The sequence below is a fragment of the Gordionus sp. m RMFG-2023 genome, chromosome 3, assembly GCF_954871325.1.
Source record: "Gordionus sp. m RMFG-2023 chromosome 3, tfGorSpeb1-WG-v2, whole genome shotgun sequence".
Lineage (NCBI taxonomy): Eukaryota > Metazoa > Nematomorpha > Gordioida > Chordodea > Parachordodidae > Gordionus > Gordionus sp. m RMFG-2023.
In genome coordinates, this window is record NC_088777.1 from 48,562,467 (window position 1) to 48,576,535 (window position 14,069).

A 14,069-nucleotide genomic window follows, 5' to 3' on the forward strand; every position below is an offset into this window, starting at 1 on the left:
TTTAATAGACCTAAGTCAAAATGATATAGCTGGTTAAAAGTACCATTTGAATTTGTCCACCGGGTAACCCGATATCTCGCATTCCATCTGGAAAGTGGAATTAAGAGCAAAATCGACATCTTTAATGGACCTTATCATTCTAAGCTTATCGTCTCCTGCTCTATTCCCGTAATATCCTCCTTGCCTATCCCCTGGCTGAAGCAATTTAACGGGCTCTGTCGCACTACTTGGCCCACTTTTTCCCGCGCGATTTACTAACGTTATTCTAAATTGATACTTCGTCTTATCATTTAAGTTGCAGACCATATACTTGTTACGACTTATGGGTGTTTCGGTCGCCGTATGCCAATCACTACCCCCCACATCCTTATATTCGACTATATATTCTTGAATGCAAAATAAATTAATATGTATATCATGTTTAAATTATGATCGTATTATCATAGTAATGGTTGGTTACATATTATGCATGGCTAGTATATATAAATTTAATATTAATTAATTTTTTTGATATAAAAACACACTTATAAATATATCCCCGCCGTCATTAATAGGTGGCTTCCAAATGAGCTGAACGAAATCTTTGCCCCAATCCAAAACTTCTGGCGGGTTTGGCTGAGAAGGTATTCTGATACGCGTTTTGAGACTCAAGATAGGAGATAGCTCACTATAATTACTCCAAACACCTTCCGAACTTTTGGTTCTGACCCTAAAACGATACTTTTTGAAAGGTTCCAAACCCTTGACTAGATTATTTTAATAAATTATTAAGCTTTACAATAAAAAAAATGTTAAAAAAAGGACTAATTTTATTAAAATGAATATTTTTATCATTCCATTTTTAAAAGCAAATTAATCAGCTTACCTATGATTTCATTGTGCCTAGTAACGATGTCATTATCGCAGTCATCCAATAATTCTTGTTCCGTTTCAGGAGGCAAATATTGTTGCCATAGATATGTATCATTCTCTACCTCGGTGTATTCCAAGCTATACCCTCTGATGGAAATATCGCTCTTATTATTGGTTTCCCAATTGATATTCATAGAATCTTCGTCTATAAATGAGGAATTAATGCAACCAGGAGCATCCGGTTGTTCTAAAATAAATTAAAAATGTAAATAATTATAATTAGAGGTTTCCTTTCTTCTAAATCACATGTGATGAGAGAAATGAACTTTAAAAGGAGATTAAGAATTTATCATTTACAAAAATAACAATTAAAAATAAAAATATGTTAAACTAACCATATTCTATATGCAATGTTAAGGGGGATTCTAAATGAAGAGGTTCACTAGCCCCGTATTTATTGATCGCGATTACTCTGAAAAGATATTTACCATTTTCATCCAAATTGGTAATGGTTATTCTGATAATTTATTTTTATATATAACAAATTCATTGTTTGATAAATCTTTAAATGGGAAATAAATACCTGTTTAATATAGTTGTATCTGGGTACTGAAACCACGGGCCAGGAATGTCGGAACCTACCGAAGTTTCTCTTTCCATTCTTCCCCTGACGCTTAAGGGAGATATCGTGCTCCTTACACGATAATTAATCGAGTCGATACCGTTCAAACCGGTGCCATCGTTCATTTTTTTATATTCGACCATGTAGTGAGTCGGATTATCGCTGCTAGATTGACCTGATGCAGTCGCCTCGGTGTATCTCCAAGATAGCCTAACGGAATTCTTATCCTTAATGATAGCGGTAAGGGGCTTAGCTGGGGAATTTGGAGGACCTACAACCTATTTTTGTAAAAAAATATATATATTTAATTCTACCATTTTATTAGTTAATATATGGCACTTTTTTTGTTAAAATTTTTTAAGACTTCAAATTTGTATCCCATCAGCATGTATATAGTACTATTACGTAATCCTGTGAATTTACGACAATTGTGATCTTTAATTTCCCATAGATTTTAGTAGATATTGCCTGAAATTAATAGGGTACATGTGCTGGAATACAATTCCGGAAAAATTAGTCTTTACAAAATTTAAAAAAACAAGCGCGAATGATTTAAATTTTAAAGATTCTCCATGAATTCCTCTATCCCTTACGACATATATAAATTGATGTATACTAAAGTAAAAATACTGGGAAACTTAGCCGAGATACTAAATTATACCGATTTTAATTAGTAGAAAATTATACTCATAAAAAAAACCTTAATTTTGATGAAAATACTATCCCAGCCTTTATCGTTCCTGAGTGTCAAACAATAAGTTCCTGCATCAGAGAAGTCGATGTTATGAATTAACAGAATGGTGTTGCAATGATCTTCGCTCAGAGAACAAAATTTTGTATTATATCCTATAGGAAGTTCTAAATTTCCCTGTATATTAAAATAAAGGATTAATATAAAAATTTAACATTTTATTTTTTAAATATTACGTACATCTTTTTAAAAAATATCCAATTTTTTTTATTACTTTGACTTTATTGCTATAATTTGTAATGATCATTTATTACATTTTAACCATGTCCTAAATTAATTTTACTTTTCGTAAGCGATAATGTTTTAAGATGCAGCCCGTCCTAAGTGTTTTGTTGAAAATTTATATGAAAAATAAGTGGGCGTTGGGAATAGTGGCCTAAATAGTGTAAACCTCCCAAAATTATATTCTCTAATTGGGAGGGAGTGGGGTTATAAATATGGGGTAAAAGTGGTCCACGCTCTAAAGTTTTAATCACATTCGATAAAATATTATGATAAATAAATACGATTAATTTCTAAATGACAAGAAAAAATTTTTTTATTAAAACTTTGGTCCATGTAGCTAAGGGTTTGGGGTAAGCTTGATAAGGAACCACCAAATGAAATTCCGTTCCCCTAAAAGCTACTACATCCTTTTCAACGCGTTCTTCTAAGATTCGAGGAGTAACTTAAGTTTAAAAAATATATTAAATGAAAAAACTAGAAAAAATTGTGTATAAAGAAGAGAATAAATATCATTTTAGAATAAAGATTATATATTTTATAAAAAAGAAAGCAGCTATGTTTAACTGGTAGGAGTCTTGGTAGCCAAAATGTCTGATTCCTGTGACCATGGACCCTGACCGGCTTTGTTATATGCGGAAACACGGAATTGATATCCTAATTCTGGTAATAGATCAGTTATTATTACGATATTCTGATCGATTTGCTCTTTGATTTTAGCTTCGATCCACATGTTTTCGGCCGATTTTTCTAATTGTTCGAAAGCGAATTCGTCTCTTTGCTCTATCAAATAACCTTAATCGTATTTTTTTGTTTTAATTAAGATTCTGCGATAAATTATTATTACGTTAAAAATAAACCCAGTTTTTTAAGTTTTTTTCCAAATATATATTACTCTCCTAGTGTTGTTAAACGGCTCACGTCTAGACTCTTGCGCCATCTATGAGCTAAATCTTCACTTTACAATTGTTGTATTGCTTACTCATTCCTGGAGAATAATTTTCTTTAGTAAATACTCTACACTTTTATTTTACTAAGATAAAAATGAAAATAATGATAATTTAGGACAAATTTCAAAGCTTTCGGCACCTACTAGACGTTGTGACCGTTTTTTACGAATATTAAAATTATGATCCCTCAAATTTATGAATAATAGAATAACTAGAGACTGATTATTTATTTTTTTTAACTTTATTTACATAAAACAATTCACAAAAACATGAAAATGAATTTTATAATTTAAAAAAAAAATAATTATTCACGATTTTAGCTTTCCTTTTATAGGGAAGCTAAAAAAATCCCTATCTAAAAATATATTCAATTTTACAATAATAATAAATTCTATTCCCAAATAAGGTAATCATGACACACAAAAAAAAATGTATAAAATAAGAATGACGCGACGAAAACTAAAAATAATTTTTTTTTTCTTTTCGCCTTCGTCTTCTTTTTCCTTCCCCCCTTCGTGATTGAACCCCGTCAATCACGACATCTCCCCCCTTTATCTGACTTCGCTGACTCCAACAACTGTCTGTATTCTTCTTTTCCCACCCGTAACACTGGCGTGTCCGGCGCCATTTTTTGATATCTACCCCTCGTTTCTTGCTCCGATTGTATCGCTCTGCTACCAGAAGAGGCTGAGGTTGGCTCCAACTCTTTTAGAGTCTGTCTTCCCACCGTTTCATACCGCTCCCTGGGACACCACCGGCGGATATGTCCCGCCGTTCCACAACCATAACATATAACCCGGTCTCTTTCTTCGCGTACTGTTTCCCTTGAGCGCTCCAGTGGTCTTCTTCCCACCTCGATTGCTCCCGTGCCTGTGCTAGAGCCCTCCATTCACTAGCGAGTGGTTCTACATCCGCGCTGATTATCGTATTACGCATCAGATGAGTACCAAGGTCTACATACCTATATCAAATAATCATTTACCTTCTCTTATTTTTTTCTTCTTTCTCTGCTTTCCCCCATTGCTCCTTCTATAAGAGACCGGGTTATATGTTATGGTTGTGGAACGGCGGGACATATCCGCCGGTGGTGTCCCAGGGAGCGGTATGAAACGGTGGGAGGACACACCCGAAAAGAGTTGGAACCAACCTCAGCCTCTTCTGATAGCAGAGCGATACAATCGGAGCAAGAAACGAGGGGTAGATATCAACAAATGGCGCCGGACACGCCAGTGTTACGGGTGGGAAAAGAAGAATACAGACAGTTGTTGGAGTCAGCGAAGTCAGATAAAGGGGGGAGATGTCGTGATTGACGGGGTTCAATCACGATGGGGGGGAGGAAAAAGAAGACGAAGGCGAAAAGAAAAAAAAAATTATTTTTAGTTTTCGTCGCGTCATTCTACGGTAAATAAAAATATAATCTAAATAATATTGATACATAATTCTTGAAAATAATAAAACAAGCCTCATCATGAGTCTTACAAATAATATAAATCAAAAATCAAATTCATGCGCAATTGCTACAAATCCAAATTATTGCGCAAAAAAAACCCCGATTACGACATTTCTTCTCTATATATCATGAAATTATTTTGTGAAACAAATTATATTAATTGTTACCCAATACTTTACTCCCGCCATCGCTGTACGGTGTTTGCCATTTGAGCCTTATAAAGTCTTTTCCAGTCACATCGGCAAATGGAATTCCAGGAGAATCCGGAACTTTGAATGGGTATTTGCAATGCAGAGGACTGGCCATAATGGCGTATTCACTTTGTCCGTATAAATTGTTGGCCGAGACCCGAATTTCATATTTATCATCTATTGTTAGATCCGTTATCTTATGTAATCATAAGTATTTTAATATATGCATAATAAATGAATAGCAAATATATATAAACATGAGCGATAGAAGAGTTTATTAGATAATTTTGATAAAAAATGAGTTCTAATCCCGGTTCTTAGATTTGACGCAAGTTTTAGGATTCTAGGTTTTAGGGTTTTTTTTCCTAAAATGAATCACCCAAAATTTTGTTCTTGGAAATTTCAAATTTGGACTATGGTTCGGATTCTCAGAAGGATTCAAAGATAAATTTTTTATCGCTCATAGAAATTTTAGCATTTGAAACGTTTCCTTAAAACCAAATAGAATCCATGATATGCTTCATTTAGAACGAAGCCTTTAAAGGCACTCCCGATAGAGTAAATTTAGTTATAATTCATATAGAAAATTAAATTAAATTCTAATATGTATTAAGGATGCTAAAATGTTGAGGGGCAATTTTTACTTTGATTCTGGTTTTGAATAAATGATCGTCTATATTGGTCCAATTATCTTGACTAAAATTTTTGATGTCTACCATGTAATAAATATCATTTTCGTACTCTGAATCACAACTCCAAGTTATCCATGCATTTTCGCCTGTGCATTCTATAATTTCAATTATTTTTTTTTAAAAAATATGTAATATAAATTTTTTTGGATATCATTTTTCTAAAATTAAATAAACGGCTAAAATAAATCGGGTTCGGGCTAGACCTACTATTTTTTTAATTTCATCAAAAAAATAGAGTAAAGCGATTGAAACCATATAGATTCCTAACATGCTATATATCAGAGACATGCAGGACCATTTGTAAAGCCCGGCCCAGATTTTTTCTTTTAAAAATTTTTTCGACCCAGCCCGGTACTTTTTTTGGGCGTGGGTACCCGGGAAGGGCTTAGGCCGGGCCTGCAGGTCTCTGCTATATATACTTAAATATAAATAAAGATAATTTTTTTTCCCCACTACAAAGATTATTTCAAAATAGAATAACGAATTATTTATATATTCTTTTTAAATATGTATCTGGTGATTATAATGATCCATTTATTATATAGTGAAAAAAAAATTCTATCAAAAAAAAATAAGGATCCAAAGGCACGTATATATGTGAGTGTAAAAGTTAATCATGAATGATTAATCTGATTTGCATTCATATTAAATTAGTTATATTGTATGTTTTCTATAATACACACTTCAAACTTCAAATAACAAATTTATTATATAAATTAGAAGGGCATGGCACATTAGATAACAACGACTATGCTAATGTCACGGGTTTAATTCTAATTATTTGTTTTATAGATATATAAAAAATTTCTCAATTATTATATAAATGATAAAAAGTGGTGCCAATTATAGAAATTAATCATTTAACCAAGATACAATTCTTTATACTAAGGAATCATCACAAGATTCACTCTTATTTCTTAAATTTATTACAAACCAGTGCATTTGACATTGTACGGTTTCGCTGGCTTGTCCTTGATTATAAGATTGAATCCAATCTCGGCTGAACCATATGGGTTAGTAATGATCAAGGAATAATTCCCTTGGTCATCTCTGCTAGTTTCCTTGATTCGGAAATCGGTGTAATGTGGATATTTCTTAAGAAAAATTTTCAGAATTTAATTTAAAAAAATATTGATATCTATAGATGTTGTATATTAAATAATATTGTAATAATAAAATAACTTATCTCTCAAAATAACTTTAGAAAAAAAAAATAGTTATACACACAAAGTCATAACCAGTTTTGGAGGATTAATATAATATTAGCGAATTATTTAAGTGTACATATATTTTATATACATTAATAGATATGCGATCATCGGCATTAGGGAACATCAAAATATCGTCCCTTTTCCAATCTATTTTCACGTCTTCCGCTTCCGTATTTGGGCATATAAAGGGAATTTTAATATCGAATTCGTGTCCCGCCATCAGGGTATACTCTGGTTCAAGTATACAAGTTATCTTAGGATATTCTATACGAAATATTAAACATAAAAAATATAATGTAATGTGTTTATATCTTTTAATTCAGAACTTATTTATTAGAAAAATAAATCTAAACTATAATCAAATGTCTTAAAAAAAATATTATTCTAACTAATATAAGACTCCCGTTGAGATGAACAGTGTAAGCAAAATATAGGGTGGAAATGGTTCTCAAATTTAGAAAAGTTGTAAGATCATAATTTATAATTGTTCTCAGAGTTGCATTTAAAGAATTACACTTGGAGAATAAATTTAATAGCTTAATATTGCACAAATTAATTATTTTTTTTTACCTTTAAACCTAAATAAATATAGATATACATACATAAAAAATTTCACAGAGTTTATAATTAAATTCATCGTAAAAATTATTTTTTAAAGATGTTTTTTTGAGATGTTTTTTAAGATATAATATAATGAAAGTAAAATATTACGATTGATATTCCTTGAGGAAGGCAATGAGGGTGAGTGCAAACATATGGGTAGAGATGGCGGCCCGAGACCCTGGCCGTTTCTTGCCAGAACCCGAAACTGAATGGTATCTTCTAAGGGACCCTTTCTTGAATGTAACAGTTCCTTTAAATCAATCAAGCAACTAGTATTACTTTGGTGAGATAGATAAGCAGAAGAGGTAGGAGTCCAATTTGGGTTGTCATTCGTATTTAAGGAATATTCTATTAGGTAGTTCAAGATAGGAAGATTTCCTTCATCTAATGGGACCTCCCACGAGAGCTGAATCATAGAAGAATTGGGCAGGGGTTTTAGGACTAGTTGTCTGGGACAGGAGGTCATCGCTGTAATTACAATATGATAAAGTTAAAACAAAAATTATAGAAGAAATAGTAAAATGATTTTTATAAATTGTTTTGATCAACCACTTAGTTGGAACAAACAGATAAGAAGGGTTAGGGAAATTATAAAAATAATAGTCGAATACAGGTATAAATATTTTTCCAATTATTGTCAAGAATACAAAATAAATTATTTAAATAAATTCAAATAGATGAACGGACAAAATTTAATCATTTTTTAGATAATAGTAGGGAAAGTCTGTGTCCAAAATATCAAAAATAAATTAGCAAAATTTCGAAAGATCGAAAAAGAATAATAAGCTTCTTTTTTTTAAAAAATATAAAATGAGAAACATGTCCAAAATATAATTCGAAAAAAATTTTAAAAATATCAAAAATTTAACATAACGATTTCATTAAAATTTTAAAATTAGATTTTGGACGCTACCAATTATATTTTGTAAAAACTGTAAATGATAATCATGAAAATTTAAAAATAAATCAATGGATTATTTAGCCGTAAAAACATTTTCTAATTATGCAAAAATTTTGGCAGCTAATGGAGGTTTAAAAAATTCTCTGTGGTATGGGTTTAGAATAGGATCCATGTAAAAACCACGGCAATCAGTCGAAGACTAAGAGCAGCTCATGAACACTAAATATCCTCGAACAGACCGATCATTTCAAAATAGTTTAAAACTTGATGATTGAATAGTGGTAGTCACTTGCGTCAAGGGAATCTCACCAGACATGAACATAAACCCGTTAAAATCGAAAATAATCAAAAAATATATTTAAAAATATATAATAAACCCAAATAAATATATTATGAGAGCTTTGTCTATAAGTCTACAGTATCCGAAAACTTTAAATTTAACAACATAAAAAGTTTTCCCAATGAACCAAAAATTATTTTTATTCTGAAATTTAATTTCAATTAAGATATAAATAATTTACAAAAATTAGATTTACTGAAAAAGAAACGAAATAATATCCATGATACTATTGCTTTACTCTGAATCCTAATTTATATTAATAATAATGATGCCAAATAATTAACAGGATATAATTTCAAAAAAAAAACAAATTTTTTACTTATTTTATCTTTAACTTCGCAAAAGTCAGTTGGAAAACTAAAATCGCTAGAGCCGGCTTTATTAACGGCCGCTACCCGGAATCTCACTTTATCCCCTTTCGACAAATTCGGTATCAACTTTTCAGTACTAGTATCAGGATAAGTATTAATATTAACCCACTCGCCGACTTCCAAGTTAATTATTCCCACTTTTAGGGAACTTACATCATCCATTGCAAGAGGTTCCAATTGTAAAATATTAGACTCGTAGAATTTCTTGCGTTGAATTTGAACGAGATATCCTAGATGTTGTTTTTCATGAATATTTGAGACATTTTATATATATTTATAGTTAATTAAGGATTAATATCTATGTTAATAATTAAATTTATTAGTACAGTATATAAAACTAAATAAACGTGGCCAGATTTAAGTTAGGAGAGGGTTTAACTTTTACATAAGTTATTCTTTAATTTATTACATTTACAAGGTTAGTGTTTTTTTTTATTAATTATAGTTAAGTTTATTTTAAATTGTATCAATTCTTTAATATTAGGCTATCCTAAATCCAAAAAATATAAATAAATAGATTTATAAATTTTGAAGAAAAAAATAAATAACATATAATGTAATTTTTAATGTAAAAATGAAAATTCGTCATTTACAAAAATTTATTTTTTTAAAAAAATAATATAAAAATTAATAAATATAAATAAAAAAAAATTTTTAATCTTGGGTATTTTTTATGAAAAAACTAGTAATTAATATATTAAGTTATATTATATTTCCTATTTTATTTTTGGTTTTTTTCTGGTAAAAAAAAAATAATGGAAGATTTCGGACATGTTTCATAATTTTATTAATTTGCAAAAATTTGTAAATTGTTTTTTTTCAAAACATTTAGGACACAGCCTTTAAAAAAATCTTAAATAATTTTTGTTTAATATAATCAGCTGATATAATAAAAAAATACTCGAACCTAGTTTAAAACCACTTTTCATCGTTATTTCGTATTTCTGAAAAATGTTTCTAGAAAACCCATGAATTCAAAAATATCATAATTATATTTAACAAATTCAAGTGTAAAAAAAATATACACGAAACCTAATAATGGAAGAATTTTTCCTTCTTGACTTCCGCCCAACTCGTTCTGCAATGGAGGCGACCATCTTAATTTAACGGAACCTGACATCACATCAAATACTTCGATATCTCTTGGTGGGTCTGGAACTTTATTCGCTGCAGGCATTTGAATATAATTTGTTATAAGTGGGTCACTAACACCGAAGGTGCTTTTGGCTTTGATAGAAAATTTGTACTTTTGACCGAACCGCAAATGTTTGATTAAAGCCGAGTTGCTCAGGGATACAGATTCAAAATTGGATTTTGGGACTAGTTCGTAATCGCACCGCGTCCAAAGAAGCGTGGAGCCCTCGATTTGTTCTATTAGGTAATCTTGATAATTAACATCGATTTTAAAAAAAATAGTATTTACAAATATATTATCAATTATTCATTTATTCATTATAATAAATTCAATCAATACTCATAAAGATTAAGCTAAAAAATTAAAAACCATCAATTTCATCAATGAGTTGCTTGGGAACTTTCCAGGTCAAGATCAAATCATAATCATCCGTGAATTCGTGACATACAGGTCCTACTGGCACATTTGGACCCCCTAATGAGTACAAGTAACATTATTTAAAATTAAAGTTAATTTAATAAACATAATATTTGTTATAGTTGTTTTTTGTTCCTTGTTATTTTTTGAGGAAGGGGGTGGGGGGAGGGGAGGTTCGAAGTCTCAGTTTTTTGAATAAAGGAGTTACAAATATTAGTATAAAACATCTTAAATACCTAATATATCCATTGCAAATTGGATCTTGCATTTTCCCATTTCGTTTTCCAAGACTAATTTATAATTCCCTATGTTCCATTTGGTAAAACAGGGGAAGGAGAGTTGGATTTGTTCTTGATTGACGTTCCAAGAAAGTGAAGTGTCAGGCATGATTTTATTTTCGTCTTTGTAGACTATGACTAAATGAACGGCAAAAGTGAGATGAAACATTGATTAAAAATATTGTTTTTAAACAGCTCGATTTGATTCGATTTTTAAAAACGTTAAATTTATTTTAGCAGAAAAATACTGCCTAAGCCTCGAGATTGCCAGTTTTTAAAAAAATTAAAAATGAATGACATGTAATTTAATTATGATACGATCATAATAACTTGCTTAATTAAAGTATTTTATACATTATACTAATAGAAAATGTTCCCCTTTCAATATAAAAAAAAAAGACATACGTTTAGGTTCAGGATCGGCAGCATATGAAACATTAATATCAAAGCACGAGTCAACTTTAACTTTGAACACATCGGCAAACTCGGTGGGAAGGATAAATTTTGGAGAGAAATGTTTCTCGCGAGCTAACATAACTTTACTTATTTGACTGGGAAGGCTCCTTCCTTGAAAATTAACAGCAAACACTCTATAGATATAAGCATTTCCAGGAGTAACTCCTTTGTCCACATAGCACAAATCTTTAGTAATGTCTACAGGTGAATATTTAGACCTTCTCTTTTTGTCCTTCTTAATTACACCACTGGTATTGACTAGCTGCCATTCATTAGGACTAAGGTTCAACAAATCAGTATCGACACACATGATTGAACCATTGATGTATTCCACCCCTAAATCAGATGCCGACACTTCTAACCTCTCTAGATCATATCCCAGCAAAGGTCTTGTCCCTTCTTTATCGGTTGGTGCCCACGAAAGTTTGATAAAGTCGTAGGAACTGTCTTGTATAAATGGAGCTCCTGGGGATGGATATAAATCTAGAGAAGCAAAGTAGTAATAAAAAATATTATAAACTAATTAAATTTAATATTTTGGGGGTAAATATTTTACTGATAAAATAATTATCAAAAAAGGGACAGTAATGAAGGTCGGCGATATGGTCTAAGGTTTTAGACCTAAATCAGATCGTTATACACACTTGTCTTTTTAACAGTATTTGATCCGAAATGCCATTTTAGTAATAGTAAGATCTTTTGGTAAATAGCAGTCCAGCCTTGGCCGACAAATTGTTTAAAAATTATTTTATTTGATATATTTCTTCCTAGGGGAGTTTTCATTCAATCATATATGAAACCAAAGGTTTATAAATAACCACACGCTATCTATAGTTTAAACAAGCCAAGCAACATCTATTTAATGCGAGCAAATATTTTGCAAAGTAGAGGATCTTATTAAACAAAACAAAAAAGAAATATGATTTCCAATAAGAAAACAATACAAGTTATAACTAAAAAATGGAATGCTGTCACATGATTCAATTCAAACCCCTTAAAATGAATGAACATAGATAATAATTATTTTATCAAGTATCTATCATATTTTAAAAAAATAAAAATTACTAAAAGAATTTTCAAATATAAAATTAATACTAATAGACTGTTCCAATTATCTTTGATCCGGGGTAAGCTTGGATCTAAGACAAGACCATAATTTTTACTAATAAGTGGTATATAACTTTAATATAGATATGAAAAGAATTAAATATAATCCACAAACCAAATTCGGATTGAATGGTCATAGGCGTAGCGTTCACCAGTGGTTTCGAAGCCCCTATCAAATTAAGGGCCCTTACCCTGAAGATGAACTTGATATTTGGAGGGAAAGGAAGTGATAATAATTCCTCAGGCAAGGGGATAGGCCTTATTTGCTCCCTCGGAATGAGCGATAGACAGTGAAATTTACAATTGGGTTTTGCTTGGTACAAGGCGTTGCCGTCAGGCCCATACACAATAGGGAACTCCATGTCATCTATATCGTTGACCGTTATCCATTCGCTACGGGCCGATAAAAATTTTCCGTACTCCGCGGTGACTTCAGATTCGATGTCCTCTTCACGCTCCGTTGTCGTTGTAAAAGAATCGTCATCTCTCAATTCTCGAGGGTGTAGAAGAGTTCCCCCGTCAAATAAATCTAACCCTTGCTTATAGTCAATTATCTTACAATCTACCACGTAACTCAAGACAGGACAACCACCTGTTTCAGTCGGGGGTGTCCAAGCTAAACAGTATATGCCTGGTCTGACAAATTTGATAGTTAAAGGACCTTCCGGAGCCGAGGGTGGTCCTTTGTTTTGAATAAAAAAAAATATATAGATAAATCATTAAAGAATCAAATGAGTTATTTGAAAAACTTATTAACTAATATATATTCCTTTGTGATATATATATTTTATCTTCAAGTGATATATTTGGGGAGTTGTATACTCGAGACCCGCAAAGATGGCTCGTGTCAGCCAAGCCAGATAATCAATATAGGATAGACCCATCGGGCCAAAAATATTAATGTTACATTTTATAACCAATCTTTCCCTTTTGTGACAATTATAAAATGAATTTTTAAATTAAATCAAAAAAAAACAGGTTGAAAACATTTGCTATTAATTTTCGTATATAATTTTGCAGAGTTGTTAAAGGATCTAGATACAAGTATCTAGATCCTGTACCTAGATATAAAAATGTGGTATCTGTATCTAGATAGATTCTTGATTAAGATATCGGTATCTAGATATTATTTTAGACGATGTATCTGTATCTAGATCCATTTAAAAAGTATCTTTTAACAACTCTGCTATTTTGTAATAAAATCAAACATCATTAAATTATCAATGTTATTGAATATTTAAATTAAATGTATATAAAATTAAAAATAGAGAATAAAATAAAAATAAATATCTTGAATTTTAAATCGATTCTCTAATAAATGTTTTTTTTTTAAAAAAAATCGAGCTATGGGCAGTGCCTGGTTCTAAAATTTTTTTGCACTGGACCGCGAACTCAAAAATTACGATTTTGCAGGTCTCTATGTATATATAAAAATTGTGAGTAGAAGTAGTCACTTTTGATTTAATAAATAGTTTAAAGTAAATTTTCAAAAGAAAGTTTTTTAAAAAAAAGGAAAGCTA

At 30.9% G+C, this 14,069-nt stretch overlaps 1 protein-coding gene across 9 annotated transcripts in view; it reads right to left on the bottom strand.

The window, feature by feature from the left end:
- LOC135926213 (titin-like) overlaps positions 1-14,069 on the bottom strand; it is a 120,959-nt gene that overhangs the window by 11,806 nt on the left and 95,084 nt on the right. For all 9 annotated transcript variants that reach the window (XM_065461991.1, XM_065461990.1, XM_065461988.1 and 6 more), the window contains 19 exons: positions 12,665-13,231; positions 11,392-11,925; positions 10,945-11,124; positions 10,661-10,765; positions 10,189-10,539; positions 9,105-9,386; positions 7,653-8,012; positions 7,030-7,205; positions 6,665-6,824; positions 5,683-5,825; positions 5,015-5,234; positions 3,015-3,242; positions 2,774-2,892; positions 2,175-2,342; positions 1,436-1,752; positions 1,248-1,369; positions 866-1,099; positions 525-746; positions 44-386 (listed from right to left, as the gene is read on the bottom strand). In XM_065461991.1, coding sequence (XP_065318063.1) covers positions 44-386; positions 525-746; positions 866-1,099; positions 1,248-1,369; positions 1,436-1,752; positions 2,175-2,342; positions 2,774-2,892; positions 3,015-3,242; positions 5,015-5,234; positions 5,683-5,825; positions 6,665-6,824; positions 7,030-7,205; positions 7,653-8,012; positions 9,105-9,386; positions 10,189-10,539; positions 10,661-10,765; positions 10,945-11,124; positions 11,392-11,925; positions 12,665-13,231 — 4,831 coding nt within the window. The remainder of the gene's footprint in view (positions 1-43; positions 387-524; positions 747-865; positions 1,100-1,247; positions 1,370-1,435; positions 1,753-2,174; positions 2,343-2,773; positions 2,893-3,014; positions 3,243-5,014; positions 5,235-5,682; positions 5,826-6,664; positions 6,825-7,029; positions 7,206-7,652; positions 8,013-9,104; positions 9,387-10,188; positions 10,540-10,660; positions 10,766-10,944; positions 11,125-11,391; positions 11,926-12,664; positions 13,232-14,069) is intronic.